The 22,661-nt window shown below is 42.4% G+C and overlaps 2 protein-coding genes across 2 annotated transcripts; one reads left to right on the top strand and one right to left on the bottom strand.

Moving 5' to 3' along the window:
* Positions 1–5,944: 5,944 nt before the first annotated feature.
* LOC131416641 (olfactory receptor 3A2-like) lies at positions 5,945–6,898 on the top strand. Its single transcript, XM_058559300.1, has one exon. It carries the CDS (start codon positions 5,963–5,965, stop codon positions 6,896–6,898), a length of 936 nt encoding a protein of 311 aa, XP_058415283.1. The 5' UTR covers positions 5,945–5,962.
* A 14,470-nt stretch (positions 6,899–21,368) lies between these two features.
* LOC131416642 (olfactory receptor 1D2-like) lies at positions 21,369–22,355 on the bottom strand. The gene has a single exon (XM_058559301.1). It carries the CDS (start codon positions 22,308–22,310, stop codon positions 21,369–21,371), a length of 942 nt encoding a protein of 313 aa, XP_058415284.1. The 5' UTR covers positions 22,311–22,355.
* Between the last annotated feature and the right edge of the window lie 306 nt (positions 22,356–22,661).

A 22,661-nucleotide genomic window follows, 5' to 3' on the forward strand; every position in this document is an offset into this window, starting at 1 on the left:
GAGGAAGACATTATCCCAGAGGCAGGCCTGCTAAACTTAGTCTGGCTGGGGATCTTGAAGAGGCCCTATAGGCAATATCCGGCTTCAAAGAGACATCTCTGCAGTTTGTTGGGACCAGCTCCAGGCATCCTTGCCAGGATGTTAAATCCCGAACCGTGAAAAGTGCTCTCATGTCAGTTAACTCTCCCTATTCAGCCTTCCAATATACCCCACTCTTTTGGTCCTCATGATCCTCAATGGTCCCTCATTGCTCTTCTATGAACTGGAGAAACTTTCAGTTCCTGCCACGATGTATGAGCCAGTGTATTAGTTTCCTACTGCTGCTGTAACAAATTACCACAAATTAGTGACTTTAAACAGTGGAAATTTATTCTCTTATGGTTTTGGAGACCAAAAGTCCAAAATGAGTCCTCCAGAAATAACTTCAAGATATCAGCAGGTAAAGTTCTTTCTGGAGGCTCCAGGGGAGAAGCCATTCCTTATCTCCCCCAACTTCTAGTGGCTGCTGGCGTTCCTTGGCTTGTGGCCACATCACTCCAGTCTCTGCTTCCATAATCATATTGCCTTCTTTTCTTCTCTAATCAAAAATCCCTCCAGCTGTCACTTATAAGGACTCTTGTGATTACATTTAGGGCCCACTTTGATAATCCAAGATACTATCCCCAGCTGAAGACCCGTAACAATCACACCTACAAAGTCCTTTTTACCACATGAAGTTGATTTCAGGGATTAGGTTCTGGACATCTTTGGGGGCCTTTATTCAGCCTACCACAGCCAGGTATGGGAATTCTTTTCAGTGAGCAAATTATTTCCTCTTGGATCACAGATGGGATTTCCTTTCTCAGAATGTGCTGAGGCCTAACCCTAATTACTCTGGAGGCACTGAGGAGAAGTGGAGAAGTTGTTGAAGAGGACAAGAATAGTCTTGCAAGGTATCTGCTTCCTGCGAGGTCTTTGCATGGTCTTCACGCAAAAGGAGGTGGATCTCCTCTAGCAAGGGGGAAGGGATGGTTTTGCCAGCCCAGTGAGTAAAGGAGAGTCTGGAGTTCAAAATTCTCATGTGCATCCTCTCAAACATCCCCATCACAGCACTTGAGGTCTCACGCCTTCTCAATCAGGGCCCTGGATTTAGCAGAGGGGAACCAACTAAGCTACACATTCAGCCTCCCTTGTAGCTCTGCCACCCTTACAATTAGGTTCTAGGCCTGATTTTCTGCACTGTCTGCCTGTGTCTGCAGAAAATTAATGTCTCATAAAATGTTGCCATGGAAGTTTTCTGGCTTTCACAACATAGCCTGAATTGATAGTTGGCTGACCTGGGTTCAGCATTCTGTTTCTTCAAGGCTTCCAAGAAGGTTAACAAAAGCCATCCCTTATTCTTAAAACTACACAATTCTTGTAATTACCATGGTTCTCATAATATTAATGTGCTAGAGCTAACACATAACCCAGTGTTTCACATTCTACCTGTGCCTCCTCCCAACCTACTACAAGCAAGTCTTAGTAATTCTGCTGGGTGTTAACACCAACCCCACGTACCCCAAGCAGTAGTGAATGGTCCTGTTCCAGAATTCTATCTGGAGGATGTGCTTCCTAGGGCTATTCCCAGTACCAACTGTTTTATTTGGGCTCCTGCCAAAGCAGAGCCTGAGACGGGTTGTGTGTGTCTGTGGTTTAATTGGGAAGTCATCTCAGGAAGCAAAAGGTTATTTATTTGGGAGGTGATCCTAGGGAGGAAGACTGAGGTTATGAAGAGAGTGAGACAAAGAAAAAAGAAGTATCCCTGAGGAGCGGTCATTACCAAAGTCGCTGCTATGGACAGCAGAGACTTGATCATGTAAGGGCATATAGAATGCCTCCCAGAATTGTCTGAAGAAGAGGTGGTGGGGCATTTATCCATTGTTTCTTATCTCCTGTGGTCAAGCTGTCCTCCACACTCTGGGCTCCACGTATGCTCAGACCTAGTCAGCACCCAGTGTTCACAACATCAGAGGATCCCAAGGAAGTGGGTACTTTGTCAGGTTGCAATGAGCACAAGCCTGCAGGAAACTGTCCAACCCAGCCACGACTGAAATCAGAAGAAAGGCTGAGCAAGACATGAGTCAGCACATCTACTATGTCTGCTACAATCTACTTCATAGGATTGTTGCAAGGACTGAGAGGGATTCCAGGCTTGCAAAGGTGTTAGCACATTACCATGGAGGTAACAAGCACTCCTAAATGTTATCCGTTGGTATGTCATATATTATCGAATTCTACTAGCAGCTTAGTGACTCTTACTCATTCATAATCTTCACAGCAATAATCTATGGTAGAGGATGTGCTCATTTTACAGGTGAGGAAACTGAGGCCCAAAACGGTGCAGCAGCTTGTCCAAAGTCAAACCACTATTAACCAGAAGATCTGGTCTGTCTATAGTGCTTTTCCTACTACACCAGGCTCCTCTGGTGGGAGGAGAGAGAGCACTCTGCTGGGGAGAGGTTGCGGGTGAGTAATCATTGGTGGGTGTAGGAGACAGAGGAACACACTCCTCAACCTTCTCTCATCTTCTGTTTATTAACCTGTGACCTTCACCAGCACTTTCATCTTCTAAGGGCCTGGCCTAGACAATCATATTGGTAGGCAGCTTCCCAGGAGTCCTTCTATTTCAGTAAAGCTCTTCTACCACCACTTCCAGAATCATTATAGGAACCCCAAGACACAGTCCCAGTGGCCCCCACTAACAAGGCCCTGAGGGAGAAAGCACTGCATTCCTGAGGACTCATTAGGAAACTGGGTTTGAAGAAAGCTTCTCCCTCATGCCTCTCTTCTGGGGCCTCCTCCTCAACCCTAGGTCCAAAGCATATCTGGAAATAGCTTGTTTCTGCTCAAAGGACCCACTTAGTGTTGACATATAGGAAAGAAAACTCCTCCTTTACAAAACCTATACCTAGTTTCAATTACACCCCTGGCTTCCTGGGTGACTTTGAGGATATGGACAAGTCCAATAGACCTCAGTGACCCCATCGTTCAGTGGAATTTATGTTACCTGATCTAACTATCTGCCGTAAAGCCAGGGCTAGAGATCAAGCCTCTTTTTAGGAAGTCTAAATACCAGAAGATGTAAGACATTGTTGCCATATTTATGAAGGGCTTGAGTTGTTTACAAATCAACCTGTCTCTCTCTCCATCTGTCTCGTTTTTCCTGGGAGGGCTAATTCCCCTGGGGATAACACTGTAGTGAAGATAGCCCTATGACAGAGAAGATATCAGCTTGTTTTTCCTCATTTTCTTATATATAGCCCCTTACTTGCTTTCCGGGTGGATAACTAGGTCTGTGTAACTCCTCATCTTATTTACTGAAGAAACTTCACTGGCGTCTATGCCCATGCCAAGGTGAGTGTACTCAGGGGTCCTTCCTCTGCTCTTACAAAACAGAGACAGAGCTCTGTTACCCTCAGCTCAAACCTGACTTTACACATGGTGCAACTGATGCCCCTGAACAGGGAAGACTTTTTAGGGAAGATCCAGGGCACTAACCCAGAGGTCCTGGCTCCTTTTCTGGGCCCCTTCACCCATGCTCCTCTTTCCTGGAGGAAGCGTGCTCTCTGTTACTCTAAGAAGAGAGTATGAAGGGATTTGCTGAGTCCAGTTCACTGTCCAGAGCACACTTCATCAGACAGCCTAGAATCTTCTTTCTAGTCAGAGGCCTTGTTGAGCTTTTTTTAATAACTGGGAGCATGGAGGGATCAGTCGGAGTTCCAGAGTAGAGAGCTGTCACAGCTCGGTAAGGAGAAACTGGGACTCTAGGAAGCTCAGAGAGAGGTAATACAGGAGGGCTCCTCAGGATGGGCATGACATCCATCAGACACTCTGGATCTCTCTGGATGATTGGAAGTCATCCCAAAATCCCAGTGATTTTCAGCAAGCTGCTTCTCTGGACATTTGAGGGCTGGCAGAGGCTGTCTTGTTCTTCTGCCCCTGGCTATAACTCACTTGTCTGTAAGGTACACCCTTCCTAAGGGCCATATTCTTTTGAGTGGTTTACTTGAAAAGAAAGATGTCAGTGTGTGGATTCCTACATTACCTGCTTGTCCCATCAAAACCAAGGAAAGCAGTAGTCCCTGCAGTAACCGTGCGCCCTGCTCTTGCCCCTACACTTCCCCTAAGTCATACTATTCCATAAAGGTCTAGCCCAAATTCCAATATGTCCAGAAAGTCTTCCATGACAACTCTAGCTCATCCTGAAGCTCTCTTTCTCTGAAATCCTGTGGATATTTGCTCATATATTTATTTATTTAAGAAATATTGAGTACCTACTATGTGTGAAGTGTTATGGTAAGTATTGCTATTGGAAAATTGAATCAAACATGTATTCTGTCCTCAAGTTGCTTACAGAGATGTAGGGGAGATATGCTCTGTAGAGAAATGACTTAGCTAGAAGGTAAACAGTAATGATTTCCATGAAATAATGTGAAGCACAAATTTAGGAGAGAGGGAGACACAGAGATCCTTTTGAGATGGGGAAGTTTCCCAGAAGGATTGCTTCAGCAGCCAGCATTTGAGTCAAACCTTAAAATACTTGAGCATGTGGAGTTGGAGGGAAGCCATTGGAGGTATAGAAAATGGCATGAGCAAGGAGGTAGAAAATTCCAGGGTCACAATCTAATGCTTGTGTTAAAATGGACCCAAAAGGGAAAACAGAGAGTCATTAATTGTTCATTAATATAATATATGTAAAGAACATTATCCATGCATTGCTTTGTCAATTTGCAAAGAATTTATAAATCGTCAATTCCATCGGTGATGATCAGGCCTGAGTATGATTCCCCTTATCTCACCAATCACATGATTTTAGCATTTTAAGGCTATCTTAGAGATCGCTGTACCCAACTTTTCATCCATGTGAGCTCAGCTCCTCATCAGTCTTTCCATTCTCTTAGAGTTACCAGACTCTAGCTGCTTCTCAACTTCTGCTTCCAGCGTATTCTATGAAAAGGAATAACACTACTCTTAGTGAAGCTCTAGCTCAGTTTATTCCGTGGTCAATAGAGAGACAATGATATTTTTTGATCAGGAGGCTATTATAACATCTAAAAGACTTAGGTCAATCTGGCTCTCTACGTATGCGCCTGCTTCATCTGAGGACATCTCCTTAGAACTATTGGTTGTTCTACCACTCTGGAGTTAAGGACAAAGGGAAGGACAGTGGCTGCGCAATGTAGAAAATTAGCAGCACCTAGCAGAAACTGCACCACAGGTAGGCTTATGATGTTGATTTCAGGGGCGGATAGCAGACACAATAGAAGATTTAAAAATAATTATAAATTAAGCTGTTATTCAAACTCCAGTGTAAGGGCTTAATTAACAACGAGAACTCTAGCTATTTATTGACCAAACGATTTTGAATTTATACTTCAGAGTACATCCCTCACCTTGGACAAATGTACTTGGCTGGGCTATCTGATATCCACAATCATGGGTATCTTCTCTCTGATTCTTGCCATAACTTTGCTTGATCTTCAATATTTCTAGAAGCCTTGAAATCTAGGTTATGTTTTCAAATCCTTTCTAGTTTCTCTAGAAATATTATTAATTTTTTTATTTTGAAATCTGCTTGTTGGTTTCGGTGGATCCCTCAGAGACAAATGGGGAGATTCCATCTGACTCTCACTACATTCAAAGAGGAAGACTGCTTTTATCTTAATTTATTTTCTCAAGCATTCGCACCCTTTCAACTAGGAGAAGATGGGAGGGACAAGGTGATGCTGGCATTGGGCATCTCCACTGAGAGCAGGGTAAAGGCACTGCGGGGACGGAGGAGGTCAATGAGTGAGGTGTGGCCTGGGGAGTGGGAAACTCATTACCTGGACAGCTGGGAACTTCCTGGGGCTTTGAACATAGGTGGTTTACAACATTTATGTTGAATAAATTAATTGCATGGACTGATAACTTCCCCTGGGACATTTTCTTACAGGGACTCATGGATCCACAAGCTGGGACCAACAGGACAGCTGTGACTGAGTTCATTCTACTGGGCCTCGTAGAAAATGAAGAGCTGCAGTCTGTGGTCTTTGTCCTCTTCCTCTTTGCCTACCTGGTCACAGTCGGGGGCAACCTCAGTATTCTGGCAGCCATCTTGGTGGAGTCCAAACTCCACACCCCCATGTACTTCTTCCTGGGGAACCTGTCAGTGCTGGATGTTGGATGTATTACTGTCACTGTTCCTGCAATGCTGGGTCGTCTCCTGTCCCACAAGCGTACAATTTCCTATGAAGCTTGCCTCTCCCAGCTCTTCTTCTTCCACCTCCTGGCTGGGATGGACTGCTTCCTGTTGACGGCCATGGCCTATGACCGATTCCTGGCCATCTGCCGGCCCCTCACCTACAGCATCCGCATGAGCCAGACAGTCCAGTGGACATTGGTGGCTGTGTCTTGGGCCTGTGCCTTCACCAATGCACTGACCCACACTATTGCTCTGACTACCCTCAACTTCTGTGGTCCCAATGAGGTCAATCACTTCTATTGTGACCTCCCACAGCTTTTCCAGCTCTCCTGCTCCAGCACCCAACTCAATGAGCTGCTGCTCTTTGCTGCATGTTTCATAATGGCAGGTGTAGTTTTGGTTCTCATCATCACCTCCTACATCCACGTGGCAGCTGCAGTTCTACAGATCCAGTCAGTGGAGGGTAAAAAGAAGGCCTTCTCCACATGTGGCTCCCACCTCACTGTGGTTTGTCTCTTTTACGGGACTGGTATCTTTAACTACATGCGTCTGGGTTCAGTGGAAGCCTCAGACAAGGATAAAGGGGTTGGTATTTTCAATACAGTTATCAACCCCATGCTGAACCCACTAATCTACAGCATTAGGAGCCCTGATGTTCATGGTACCTTGTGGCGGGTATTTGTGAGGAGGTAGTCATTGACCTGAGGGGTGATAGGGTCCTTCCTTTCCTGCCTTTTCTGGATTGAGGAAGATTTCCCATGAAGGCAGAAACCTAGAAAAATGGTCAATAACGATTTTTCCTGTCTCCTGATGCCTGAAGAGTTGTGTGACATGCTTCTCCTAAAAGGAAACCCTCCACAATTCATTCATTTATTCATACAATAAATATTTATTGAATTGCTTCATGATCCAGATACTGTTCTAGGGCACTGGTGAACAAAGAGACAAAAGTCTCTGCTCTCATCAACTCACGCTCTAATGAAGAGACAAAATAAATGAGCATCCTGTATGGAATATCACATAGTGTTAAGTGCTACAGAGAAAAACAAATAAGATGGGAGATACGAAGTTAGGCTTTGCGGGGCAAGTTGCCATCTTGTTTTGGCCATGCTCAACTTCCGGGTAGATCTGAAGCCTTGGCAGCCAGAGAGTTCTGGGCAACAATGCCCTACAGAGAAGGGCTATTTGGTTAATCAAAGCCTAAGTAACCAAGAACATCACTGTGGAGTTTTCTTCGGGAGGGCACGTGAGATTACCTCTAAGTCAGAGAGCAGAAAGCTGTTTTAAACCACGGACTCAGTGCCAAGGATTATTCTATTTTACTGTTCGCCTTTAACCTCCAAGATAATCAGTTCCTTCTCTTCACACCACACACGGGTCCCATAGGATGTTTAGGGACCATCTAGGTAAGGTCTAGAGAGGGAAAGAGCCCACTAAATAAAAACTACATTAATACGTGTGTGATACATCTTCAGGTCAAAAAAGGAATGTTCCATCTCCATCCCCTGCATGTCCTTCTCTCATTGGATAAATGACCTTCCCCACATATATGATCAAGCCTTTGAAAGAATAAGCATTTATACTTCAACCAAGTCCTTAGAATTTTCAAAGTAGAATGAAAGTCTCCTCCAAAGTCTTACTTTTCTCTCCCAAACCTCTTAGCTCAGAAAATATCCATCAATGAAGTCCCTGAGAGTGATGCTTCTTTCTAATTTCATTTTATTAGTACATCAGTACAGATCCAACTCAAAGAATTTCCTCATCTTCATGTTTACACAGCCTTCAGCTCATCCATTCCTGATTTGTGTCTTTTTCCAGCCTCTCTCGAAGGCTACTTACCCTGTTCTGGCAATTCTACTGCCCCTCTGCTGTATCATTCCTGAAACTGTCCCATGGCTACACTTAGAGCCTGGCTTCTCTCTGATCTGTTTTTGGAGCCAAGTAACTTGAAGGATAGGCTGAGATGAGGATGGGAAGAAAAGACCTGAGAATGGGAGGTCGGACAGGATTGGCAGTGGAGGAATGAAGATATAATGAGGATATAGGGAGGGATGGGATAGGATGGTGAGAAAGAGGGGTAATAAGGGAGGATAGAAATTAGGGAAAGGAAACAAGGAATGGGAGATAAGAAAGAATGGAGAATTAGGAGTATCAAACGGATGCCTCAGGAATGTTGATGAGGTCAAAAATAGGCGTGGAGAAAATGAAGAATGAACAGAGATGGGAGATGAGAATAAAATTCATGCTATAGAATCACTTCCTATTAGTGTGTGGCCATGTAATAACTAGCACATTTGTCATTATTGTTGGGCCCCACCCTTCCTACTAGGAAAAAGCGTTTGAGTTTTTCTGAAGATATCATGATGCAAAGTAGTCTGGATACTCCTCTTCTGCTTCCCCTGGCTAGGAGAGGATCTTAGAAGGACAGAAAGTAGGACTGACAGATGGGGGAGAGAGAGGGAGGATGTGGGTGCTGAGGGTCCATCTTCTACAACCCCACTGGGCCATCAAAGTCCTCACCCTCCCTGCCCTTGGGGACAGTGCCTGCCATATAGTCTAGAGAACAGAGATGAAGTATGTCTCTTTCCTGATACTCTTGGGTCTCCAGACACTTCAGTGTTAAAGAGAATGAGCTTCCCTCAAAAGGCAAAATTCTTGTAAATGAAAATCAGGAATGTGGGTTGTAACTACTACTCTGTGACCTTAGAAAGTTACTTTCTGTGGTTGGGCTTCTTTCCACCTATGTCATAAGGAAAAAGATCATCTCTCCACAGTTCTTCACATTTAATGACTTTTGATTACAATAGACTGGATGAACTTCTTCTTAGAGCTGAACAAAGAAAATACTTTGAGAGCATTACCACCACCATTTCCACCACTCCATCTATCCCATGAGCATTTAGCACTGCCCAACTAATCTTATGTATTTCCCCAGAAGATCTGCAGGTCTTGGCATCGCTTTCTCCCTAATGTTCATCCCACTCTTAAGGATGTTTTCCTTGGAAATTATTCCTGTGTCTTCCCTATCCTCCAAGACCAAAGGGCTTTTCTAACAAGTGGGGAAGCTGTATTTTCTTTGTCTTTTTGTCCCCAAATGTAAACATCTTATTTTAAAATTATTTAGAAATGTTATATCTGATAGTGGAAACATTCAGAAAATATTGTTTCATCAAGTAGAATGTAAAAATCCAAGTGTCCCTTCACTGCACCAAAAATACCATTATTCAGAGTTAATTCCTCTTAAGAATTATGTATTGATTCCTCCAGAGATTTGACACATATATGATAGGCACATTTCACATCCCAAGAACTATCATTGTTCTGTGATCTGTTTTTTATTTTTCCTACACATTATACCATATAATCTGTTACATGACAAAGACTAAAATTGTGCTGTATCTGTTTTAATGGTTACACAGTATATCATTGATATAACTTGTGTTGTTTCCAATTGTTTTGCAATAACAAAATGTGCTGTGATGAGTATCTTTACAGAGATGTCTTTCCAGATTTTTGTAATTATTTACCTAGGATCAATCCCTATGAAAATCTTTATCAAATTAAAGGAAATGCAAATGTAAATTTTGAGATACACATGCACATATATGTATTGTCCTCTTACTTTCCAAAACATTTGCACCAACTTGTACATCCACCAGGTTATGATAGTGTCTGCTTATCCACATCCCTGCCATCAAGTGCTGTTTTTTGTTTGTTTTTTTCTGGTTTTTGTGTGTGTGTGTGTGTGTGTGTGTGTGTGTGAGGAAGATTGGCCCTGAGCTAACATCTGCCAATCCTCCTCTTTTTCCTGAGGAAGACTGGCCATGGGCCAACATCCATGCCCATCTTCCTCTACTTTATATGGGACGCCACCACAGCATGGCTTGCCAAGCGGTGCGTTGGTTCACGCCCGGGATCCGAACCGGGGAACCCCGGGCCGCTGCAGCAGAGAGCGCACACTTAACCCCTAGCGCCACCGGGCCGGCCCCAAGGTTGTTTTAAATAAAGGTCTTTAATTTTTACAACCTGAGGGTTGAGAAAGGGTAGTGTTTTTATTTGAATTTTTACTTCTAGTTAACACTACAATTAGATATCTTTTCACATACTTATTGGCCAATTGTATTTCTCCTTTTGGAATTGCATTTTGATAGCTTTGGCTCTCTTTTCCATTGGATTGTTTGTTTTTTAGGAACTCTTAATTGTTGTGGATATCAGCTTTTTGTCATGTAGGTTGCAAATATTTTCTCTAACTTGCCATTTGTTTTTCAGTTCAATGTGTGTTTTACCAAATAGATGTGCTCCATTTTTATGTGGTCAGATCTGTTTGCCTTTTCTTTCTTTCTTTTTTTTTTTTTTTTTGTGAGGAAGATCAGCCCTGAGCTAACATCCATGCCAATCCTCCTCTTTTTACTGAGGAAGACCAGCCCTGAGTTAACATCTATTGCCAATCCTCCTCCTTTTTTTCCCTTTGTCTCCCTGAAGCCCCAGTAGATAGTTATATGTCATAGCTGCACCTCCGTCTTAGTTGCTGTGTGCAGGACGCCGCCTCAGCATGGCCGGAGAAGCAGTGCGTCAGTGCACGCCTGGGATCCAAACCCAGGCCGCCAGCAGGGGAGCGTACACACTTAACCGCTAAGACATGGGGCTGGCGCCTTGCCGTTTCTTATAATGCTTTTGATTTTGTGTCTCACTTTGAGTGGAAAAAATTTTTCCATCTGTATCACGCCAGATAGACTAGCTTATATTGTGCTACCTAACAGCCCCTAAAATCTCAGTGGTCTACAACAGTGAGGGTTAATTTCATATTCACATTCATGTGTCCTCAGTATGTGATGGATCTACGAAGAGTTGTTGTTTTTTAGATTCTTCATCTTTTTTCTTACTGTGAGGACAAGAGAAATGACTTCCAAGCTTTTTATATGTCAGAGCAAAAACCAGGAATCCACATTTTATTTTATTTGATAATTGCTTGTGGTAAACCTTTATGGTCTTTCTGACTTCTATTCCCCTTTCTAATAGCTGCCAATTTCCTTTGGCAGCTAGGTGGTTCCACCCATGGCTCCAGAGTGCAGTTATCAGCATATCTACCTGGCCTGGCCACAATAATGGTTCTACATGGGAACGTGACCTAAGTTAGTTTAATGAGATTCTTTATACTAGCGTTTCCCAACTGGGTTTCCATGACAGAATTAAGTCTTACACAAAATTATTTGAGTGACTAGTTTCTCTATTCTCCCAAAGTTACACGGTTGGAAACATTCTAGATGCACAGGACAGAAGTTAATTCATTACATAGAATGGATACTTTAGGTTATTAGAACTTAATTCCCTTTGGAAACCCTGGTTGAGTAGGACCACGCTGGACTTTTGCTCCTAGTCAAGCAAAGAAACATCCTTGCACTCAGAAGTCTGAGAGGCAACAAAGATCTACCAAGTGAGGAATTGAGAGGCCAAAATCCAGGAAGGAAAGGAATCCCAAATAGACATTGCTGACAACCGCACTGCTTTCCTCCACGGGGCATTTGCTGAATCCAACGTCGGGGCTGAGAGTCTGAGAGCAGAAGGTGCAGCTGAGAGGCTAAGAAGTGAGCAGAGTTTTTAGCAGGCTTATGGAGCTGGAGAGACAAAAATGGAGTTAGGTTCCTGACAAAGGTACTCCAAGCTTTCAGTTGGGACTTCTAACACGCTACATCATAGAAGTAACACACAATACAAAATAAGCCTACCCTCACATACAAGGAAACTCAGCTTTGAATCAGCTGAATCCTAGATTGAATAAAAGTGATCTACTCCTATTCTTACGGGCTTCCAGAAGCAAACATAAATCATTTTGAGAGGATGAAGCTATCAACCAGAGCAATGCCATCCAATAGAAATTTAATCCGAGCCACATATGTAATTTAAAATTGTCTAGTAGCCACATTTAGAAAAGTAAAAATAAACAAATGAATTAATTTTAATAATTTATCTTATTCTATAAATCTAAAATATTATCATTTCAACACATAATCGATATTAAGAAATTATAAATGAGATATCTTATATTCTTATTTTTCATACCGTCTTCAAAATTTAGTATACATTTTAAACTTACAGTACATCTCAATACAGATGCTGAACTGTCATCAAAAACATTTGATCTGGGTCTTCTCATGAGGCCACATTCCAGGTGTCACCCAAGGGTATAGCTATCTCAAGGCTTGACTGGGAAGGATAAGCTTCCATGCTTATTCACATGCTCATGGGTAGGATTCAGTTCCTTGCTGGTTATTGGACTGAGGGCCTCAGGACCTCACTGGCTATTAGCTGGAGGCTGCCTTCAGTTCCTTGATGCTAAAAGATTAACAGAGAAAGATGGTAAAGTAGGAGGGGACCCCTGCTTGTATCCCCCCTCAGCAACAATAATGTGGCAATCATACACAGACAAAAGTGACTTTCTGGAGCTTTGGGATCCAGGTAGCAGATTGTGTAACCCTGGTGGAGCCCAAGACCAAGGGGGACTGTTTTGAGAAGGCAGGCCTGCATCCAGGTGGCAGACTCACAGATCGTGGTCCTGGCTACAGACCCAGAAACAGCCCTGTCCCTCTGTGGACTCAGCTATAGTCCTGTTTGTTGTTGATCCTGCCACCAGCACTGTTTACCAAGGGACCTAGGAGGAGTCACACTAATTTGTGCATCAGGTGACAGGCCTGCTGACTTTGGTCCAGGCTGTGGACCCTGAAGCAGTCCATAGCCAGACTCCAGTCACTCTTAGTCACCAGTCCTGCCCACCTAGGGACCAAGCAGGAGACACACCTGTCCAAACCCTGAGGCAGGCCCTCTGACCTCAGTCAGACTGCAGATCCAGAAATGGCCCTGTATCCAGTTCCAGACTCTCTCAGCTGCAGGCTACAGAGTTACTTGTATTATATATATATATATGATCTCACTTGTATGAGATCTCGAAAAAGTCGAACTCGCTGAACCAGAGAGCAGAATGGTGGTTGCCAAGGGGTGAGGGATGGGGAAAATGGGGGATGTTAGCCAAAGGGTAAAAACTTTCAGTTATAAGAAGAATAGGTTCTGGTGATCTAATGTACAGCATGGTGACTATAGTTAATAATAATGTATTGTATACTTGAAAAAAATGCTCTGGAGACAAAAAAAAAAAAGCAATAAAGAGAGAGAGGGGGAGAGAGCAATCATAGTCTTTTAATACCTAATCTCAGAAGTGATGTCCCATCACTTTTACTATATTCTTTTTTTTTTAAGGTATAATTGACATATAACATTATATTAGTTTCAGGTGTATGACATAATGATTTGATATTTTGCAAATATATATTGCAAATTGTTCATCACAATAAGTCTCATTAATATCTGTTACCATAAGTAGTTACAAATTATTTTTCTTGTGATGAGAATTTTTAAGATTTACTCTCTTAGCAACTTTCAAATGTGCAACACAGTATTATTAACTATAGTCACCATGCTGTAGACTCCATCTCCAGGACTTATTTATTTATAACTAGAAGTTTGTACCTTTTAACCTCCTTCATCCATTTTGCCCAACCCTTGGCCCCACTTTTACAATATTCTATTTGTTAGAAGCAAGTCCCTAAATTGAGCTCACACACAAGGGAGGGGATTGTACAAGGAGATGAGCACCAGGAGGAGGAATCACCCAGATCCATTTTAGAAGCTGGCAAGCCCATGACCCACAAGCCCGTCGGGCAAATGAATATGAATGGAATACGAATCAGCATTAGAAATGATCAAACTATTGATATTCGCAACAACATGAATAAACTTAAAAAATATTGTGCTGTTTGAAAGAAATCAGACACAAATGATTTCATTTGTCTAAAATTCTAGAGAATGTAAACTAACCTACAGTGAGAGAAACAGATCTGTGGCTGCCTGGGTCCTGTGGTGGAGGTAGGATCCAGGACAAAGGAGAACCAGGAAACTCTTAGCAGTGTGGAAAATGTTCTGCATTTTGACTGTGGTGGAGGGTACACTAGTATATACATTTGCTAAAACTCATCAAATTGTATGCTGTAAATTATACTGTACGTAAATTATACCTCAATAAAACTGGTTTAAAAAGAATATATATAATACAATACCATTTACATTAAATTCCCCAAATTTGCAAACATAAATAATATACATGTTTTAGGATACATATATAGGTTTAAAAAACTATAAAGGGGAGGAAGAGAATGATAAATACAAAATTCAGCATCATGGTTTTTCCTGAAGGCACTGGTTATGGTCTATTTGTTACACTGCCTGGTGGATATATGGTTGTTTATTACATCATTCTTTTTACCTTATAATGTATATATAGACATATAGTCATGTGTATATGAAATATTTCATATTTTTAATTGGAACAATGAAAATAATGATGTGATAAAAGTATAACAGTAACAATGGACGAAGGATGTAAATATATATATACATTTCAGTTAGAGAAAGATCAACACTCAGGTAGAAATTTACAAATTGAACAACACACAATTAACGAAAAATGCGAAAGAACAATTAAGAAAAGAAATGCCAATTGTTAACAATACTAGGAAAAAGTTCTACCTTAATACATCAGACTGATTCAAATTAAAACAATAATGGGATACAATTTGTACCCACAAGATAAACAAAAATATATGAAAATGATAACATATAGTATTAGTTAGGACATGGGGAGATGGTTCCTGCTCCAGACAGACTTTAGTTCGTTATAGCGATAAGAGTGGGGCTCCTGAAGCTGAAAACGTGGGACTCAAAACCAAAGGCAAGTATTAAATATTTTCTTATAGAAAATCTATAGTTGAAACAATAAACAAACACATAGAGACAGAGATTGGATTGGTGGTTACCAGAGGGGAAGGGGGAGGGAGGAGGGCGAAAGGGATAATTCCGCACATGTGTGTGGTGATGGGTTGTAATTAGTATTTGGGTGGTGAACATGATGTAATCTATGCAGAAATAGAAGTATAATGATGTACACCTGAAATTTATACAATGTTATAAACCAATGTTACTGCAATAAACAAAAAATTTAAAAAATAAAAGAAAATCTGTAGTTGAACACAAGAAATCCAAAAGACCTTCCTCATCTCCACCTGCGTTCTCCATGTCAGTTTCAGACTGAGTGATGTTTTATACACTGCTACTGCAGTTTGTGTGGGAGTGAGTTGATGGAATCCACTTGGTCTTTGCTTTTTGTTTGACTTTGTTTTGATCTTATTTACACTTACTTAAGTTACTTCCTTTTAACAATCAGGCTTGAATTAGACATTAAATAGCCAACCATCATCTTAAGGTCCTTTTTTCATGACAAATTTTGGTAACAGAGATAACATGAGCTTAATAAACCCAGATAGAATGAAAGTTGTATGTCTGCATTATATTCACATCTAAAGACATGCCTGTTTCGATTAAACCAACAACTTTAAGCTAGCTTTTATTACTAAAGATTAATCCTAGGTCACATAAACTTGAAAAGTATTTGAGTTAGTGTATATTATATTTATGAGATGTAAGAATACTTAATTTATAAGTGTTTAATTTCAAGCCAATTAAATAGAGCTTTTTACAAACTAGTTTTGGCAACACCATCTGGAGGTAAAAAAAATTACATTGCTATAAATACAAACATAGACACATAGACAGACATAAAAGAGAGATCTCATAGCTTTCATTTTAAAACTTGAGCTATGTTTCAGGTACAATAATACAAAATTCAAAAGAATGGTTAGATCCAAATTGTATTTCTGGCAGCTGAACTAAGTTAAAGTTACTTGTTCAGATGGCTAAAGTCTTTTACTAAAGATTTTTATTTGCATGATGTAAAATCCTTTTAGAGCTATTTTTGGAGTCTTTTTGTCTATTATCAAAAGTCTAGGGTAATTGCTATTTCAGGTTTTCTTTCTAGTTGTTAATTTGCTACAGTTAACTTAGAAATAGTAATTAGGGGTTTAGCATTTGAATCCTCAGAGGATCTGATTTTAAAGGGGCAGATTTTTGCAGAGGGAAGGAGAGGAAGATGGTGTTGGGGGCAGAGGCTGAGCACAAGATGTCTGCTGGGGTGGAGTCTGAGACAAAGGAGTCTGGGAAGACAAACAAGATGGTGCCTGAGACAAAGAAGAAGGGGGAGGGGAACACAAGACTCCAGAACCATTTTTGTTCTCCCTCAGTTTTTTAGTTGTTTCAGTTAATTTATACATGCTATCTTGTAGCGAGGTGATTTAAGGGCTTTGTGCGCATCCAGAAGCCTCCAGCTACCAATGAAAATAGATATATCATTCACTTTGCTTAATTTTAGAGCTGTGGTCTTCCAATTTGGTTTTAAGAAAAGTGAATTTGAGAGATTGAAAGTTCCCCATAATGGCCTTTGTAATTCTGGACTGCTTTGGCCTGTTTGGCCCACTTAGTTAAAAATGTGCATGTAAGGGGCCCAAAGTTCTTAAAACCCAGCCAGGATCCCTCAAGGAGGGTTTCCCTCAGAAAATTTAGAAGACTGGGATCCCATTTCTGAAATTTCCTCTGAAAACACAAGAAAGTTGCTAGAGTCCTGGCCCTGATTCTTGAAGGAATCTAAAACCAAAATAAAGTTGCCAGGTTCCCAGCCCTGATACCAAAAGGAATCTGAAACCAAAGAAAGACTCCTTGATTACCAGCAAGCCTGAGCCGCAAAAGGAACTGTGCTTCCTTGAAAAAATAACTGAGTACTCACCAAGGATGACGCCTTGAACCCAAGGACAAAGCCTTGAACCAGGGAGAAAAAGTCTCTCCCCCAAGAGGACAAAGCCTCTCCTGATCCCGAATAAAGTTGGAGAACTCAAAATATAAGGAGAGTGGAGCTCGGAATCTGAGAGGAGACTTACCAAACCGAAAGTAGACAGCAACTCACAGAAGTAATGAGCACAAGGGGTGTGATGCGGTACCTCGCTCAACTCCAGAGATCACTGTCTATTGGAGGGGGTCACCTCCTTCAGATCCCACTTTTCTGACACCATATATGTCAACTTAAAAAGCAAATTCAGGGCCAGTCCCATGGCCTAGTCGTTAAGGTCGGCGTGCTCCACTCTAGTGGCCCAGGTTCGGATCCCGGGTACAGGCCTACACCACTCACCAGCGGCCAGTGGCCATGCATGCTGTTTGTATGTGGCGACCCACATACAAAATAGAGGAAGATTGGCACAGATGTTAGCTCAGGGCAAATCTTCCTCAAGGAAAAAAAAAAAGCAAATTCGCCAGTTATTTTACCCTCAAAATGAGTTTATTTGGGAATGGCCAACAGAACTGCAGTTCAGGATGTGTATGCTATGATGAACCATAGGCAAACCAGAGAACAAAGGAGAGGATCTTGCTTTTATAGAGAAAAAGGGGGAGTAGGGAGGAGCTGTTCTAAATGAAAGTCCATTGGGGGAAAGTAACAGTTCAGGGTGGCAACAGCTTCTCATTGGCTGAGCTGTTGCCAGGTGGGGAGAGAAATCTTCCTCCACTAGTAAAGTAGTTGTACTTCCTGTTGGAGATGCAAGTGTACCGACTCTTCCTGTTTGGAGTAATTAACAATGTATGATTGGGCATGAGAGCTCCCCCTAAGTCCTTCCCAACTCCAATTTAGTTGACATTTCTCTTATTCATTTCACACTTTCATTCGAGCTCAAGTCATTTTTGTCTTTTTCTTCCCACAACATATAATCAGAGCTTAAGTACTAGACCTTGTAACTATCCTCTGGGAAAAATGCCTAAATGGCCTATAGTAGCAACGACTTATCACAATCTGCCACAACTCAAAAGGTCAAATTAAGCACTATTAACACGTAAGATACTAAATAAAACATGCATTTATTGGGGTGAAGAGGGCAAAGAAGAAGGTAGAAGCACCAGCTGCCACTCCCCCTCTTTCCACCTCCTTCGTCCAATTTGTCCAAGGAAGGCATTCCCATGGTCTGGATCTTCTCCCTTCTGGGTGCTTGTGGAGGAAGTGACTTGTTGTGGACCAGATCTTGGCTCCCGAGGGACCCCACCCTACCAGGTAGGGAGTGATACACTCACTGCAGCAGCTCAGACTATGGCCAGTCCCTGCCTTCCAGTGCCTTTCTCTGGATTGATGATAGAGGGGGAAGCCTGTTTCTCATGGGCACAGCTCACCCGAGGCTGACAGGTCACAAACTGGACTTACCAGATACCTAGTCCCACCTCCTTTTTTGGTACAATGTTGCTAAAGAAGCACAATGTTGCTTTTTCCTACTGTACTTAAAAGTTCCTGGAGCTTCCTCTCCTTCCACATCTCACAAGGCAAATAAACACAAACAAAACAAAAACAAGTGCTCATGTCTCTTCTTGGTGAAAGTGTAAGTTAGGGTACTCTTTGTAGATGGCAATTTGGAAAAATGTATCAAAGGCTCTGAACTTTTCCTCCAGCAATTCCACTTCACCAACACCTGATTACCTAAGGAAATAATCAGATAAGTGAAGGAAGATGTACATACATGTACATACAGAGACATTTATTGCCATGTTGCAAACAATAGGAAAAACTGAAAGCAACTAAGTATTGAATTATGAAAAGTGTGTTAAATGAATTCTGATACATTCATTAAATTGCTCACTAAAATACTGCTTAGGCATTAAGTAGTAATATAGCTGAATATTTACTAACATAGAAAGATATTATCAAGTGAAAAAGCAAGTTTCAAAACAATCTGAATTTATTCTGAGGAAAAAAAAAAAACGCCTGTATTTAGCAGAGATTGACGTCTAGAATTTATACCAAATGCAAATAGTAGTTGTCTTCGGGTGGTAGAAATACAGGTAATTATTTTTGGCTTATTTTTACTTTAATATTGCTACAATAAATGCATATTATTGGTTTAATAAAAATAATGAAAGTTAAAACCAACAAAATTCATTGGTATCTCATTATCTACAGGATATATTCCAAGCTCCTCAACAGGCATTGGAGGCCATCTGAAATCCCTCCCACCTACCTCTTCAGCTGCATCACTTGCTACTGCCTCTCTCACAAGTTACACTCAGTTGGGCCATCCCCTCACACGTCAGGCAGTTTCCTGCCTCACGGCCTTTTTCCAGCTGTTCGTGCATAACAAGTGGGCCATAACTTGTGGCAAGTAGGCGAAGCCATCTACTGAAGGCTTTTGCACAGTATCTCATTTATTCCGCACAGCCACACTCTGAGTTACAAAATGCTGTTGTTCTCAACTTACAGATGAGAAAACCAGGCTTAGAAAGGTGAGGTGACTTCCAAGAACACAGCAGGAATGGGTAGAGCTGTGATGTGAAGGGGGGCTGTCTGCTGCAAATGTGAATACTCCCCTCTACACCATTCCTCCTCCCCTCTCAGGGTGATCCTACTTGCCCTGCCCACTTCTCCTAGGTAACTCTTAGGCATTTGTTAAGTCTCAGCTCAGCTCTCACCACCTTAAGGAAGCCTGCCCTGAATCCTCCATCACTAGCAAGCCGGGCTAGTCTTCCTCCTTCATGTCCCCCTGACCCTCCTGCCCAGAGCATAACCATTGCCTTCAGACATTGCACTAACTGTCTTCTTCCCTGGTTGACTGTGAGCTCCTGATGCATGTTTGTAACCCAGTTTGTGGCCCCTAATAGGCACTCAGTCACTATCAATTGAGTGAATTAAACCTCAGATCAATTCAACTCTCCCCATCTGTCAAAGTCTATGTCAGTGCTGACTCTGCTGATTCATCTGTAAAGGATTGCTTCCTCTTTCAAACTGCCACAGCCCCATGACTAATCTTCTCATCAATTACTATTCACCTTCTGTCCATTCCATTTGACAGGGCTGGCTGAACCTAAGTAGACACTGGGTTTCATAATTGCCTCCTCCCTCTACTGCCTCCACCACCACTCCTTTCATGAGTGTGCATTGATATGCTGGAGAGTTTTGTCTTGAGGGAATGAAGAGCCGTTGCAAGCAGGAGGGATGGGGAATAGAGTGAGAAGCCACAGTAATAAAGTATAGGATGGGCTGCCCACATATAAGTTCTCCTCACAGGGAAAAGGAAAGCAGGAGAAAGACATAGTCAGTATTGCTTTGAGGCCCAAGAGATGAAAATCAAGCCAGAACAAAGGAGAGAAACTTTTCTATAAGTTTTGCCTGAACAGCAGACATTGGGTCCAGGGGGACTGTGAGTCAGCACTGAAGCAGTGGGAGCTGTGCCCAGCAGCCTACCAGGAAACAGGCAGCCTCACCTAGGGCATCTACAGTATATGTGGCACCAGACGTCTTCTCCAAATGGCTTATAGGCAGTGTTACCAAGAGAAGGCTCACTGCCTGATGTGCATAGAAGCCAATACTACAGCATAGGCTTTTGAGAGAAGAAAGAGCTTTATTGCATGGCCTACCAGCAAGGAGACAGAGAGCAGGGCTCAAATCTGTCTCCCTCCAGCTGAAGCTGGGAGTTTTAAGGAGTTGGGAGTGGGAGTGGTTATGCTAACTTGGTGGAATCTGATTGGAAGGTGGGAGTATAACGGTCTTATAACTACGGTGTGCTACAAATCAAGAGACCCCTCACTTCTCATTAGGTTCCCCATTCTGCTTTTTCTTCACACTGACTTCTGTGGTTAGGGAACTTTTGATTCCTAGGCAGCTTGAGGTCATCTGAAGGCAAGGTTTCCATCTTCTGAGCATGCTCCAGCTACATGACTTGCAGTTTTTGCTCATTGCCCTTGCAAAACAACTTTTCATACAACTTTGTTACTGATACAATAGGGCCCATAGGAATTGGCCTATGATGGTTACAGCAGCAGCCCCCTTAGAGGGGGCCAGACCTCAAGACCAAGAGTAGGGGTGTGCTAGAGAACACAAGACAGCATCCTCACCCCCAGACCATAACTGGGTATGTTTTGAAAGGCTAGGATGGGGGCACCATGGCCCTATAGTCAGATAAGTTAAAGGATCTGATCTTGCAAAATTCTAATATTAGTGTTAGCGTGACCTTATTTATCACGAAGGCTGGTGAAGTCTGGGAGACATTGGATTATACATAGGTGTCTTTTCTTCATCACAGATAGATGAGCTCGTTCTGAGCTGGATTTATGTCCTACTCACTCCTGTATCCCCCACAGGATAATGTCTCGCACATGATGAAAGAAATTCCCTGTCTCCACTTCAATGCCCAAAATTACCTCACGTCGACCTCTGAAAGCCTTTCCCTAGGAGAAGTCTTCCCAGATCCCCATGCATGTCCTTGTTCCTCAGGCTGTAGATGAAAGGGTTCAACATGGGGGTCACCACAGCATACATCACTGTGGCTACTGAGTCCTTCATGGAGTAGGTGTGGAGGGGCTGCAGATATACCATACAGAGTGTCCCATAGAAGAGGGAGACCACAGCCAAATGGGAGGCACAGGTGGAGAAGGCTCCGTACTTGCTAGAGACTGAGGGTATTTGCAGGATGGCTCTGACAATCCACACATAGGACATGATTGTGCATCCTAATGGAGTGAGGAAGATGAGGCAGCCTGTGGCAATCAGCACTGTGTGATTGACTTGGGTGTTGGAACATGCAAGCCTCAGCAGGACATACATCTCACAGAAGATGTAGTGGATCTTCTGGGACCCACAGAAGGTCACCCTGGTCATAAGGAGGGTGTGGATGAGGCCGTAGAGGACAGAAAACACCCAACACAAGGTGAGGAGCAAAATACAGAGCCCAGGGCTCATGGCCATGACATAGTGGAGGGGGCGGCAGATGGCCACATAGTGGTCATATGCCATCGTGGCCAGGATGAGGTTGTCCAGGGCCACCAAGGAGACCAGGAAGTAGAGCTGTGTCAGACACCCTACATAGGAGATGGCTTTGTTCTGGGACTGAATGTTCACCAGCATCTTGGGGATTGTGTTGGTGACAAAGAAGAGGTCGGTGAAGGAGAGGTTGGCCAGGAAGAAGTACATGGGAGTGTGCAGGCGTGAGTCAGAGCCGATGGCCAGGATGATGAGCACATTTCCCACCACTGTGACCAGGTACATGGACAGGAACATCCAAAACAGGACCTGCTGCTGCTCAGGACTCTCTGAGAGCCCCAGGAACAGGAACTCGGAGACTCCACTCTGGTTGCTTCCATTCATTTCTTGAACTGTCTGCAACTTGGGCACCAATAAATGTTTACTAAGTGCCCTTGATTAAATAAGGACTTTAATATAGGCAAAATTAACTAATTTCTTAACATTAAAAATATCTTAGACTAAATTTTATAATATTTTTAGATTAGCAACAAAGTAATAACAGGTACAAACACAATATGGAAAATCTTTATGCAATTTAGTCACTCCAGCAACTTCTAATCTGGCACACTCAACATTACAGGAATAATGTCTATGTCTTATTTAAAATCCTATCATCCTACAATACTCTTAAAGTGCTTAAAGATTGGTATATTATGGTATTAAATAGATTTTTAAATGATTTTTAAAATAAGT

This window comes from Diceros bicornis, chromosome 18 (genome assembly GCF_020826845.1).
Source record: "Diceros bicornis minor isolate mBicDic1 chromosome 18, mDicBic1.mat.cur, whole genome shotgun sequence".
Lineage (NCBI taxonomy): Eukaryota > Metazoa > Chordata > Mammalia > Perissodactyla > Rhinocerotidae > Diceros > Diceros bicornis.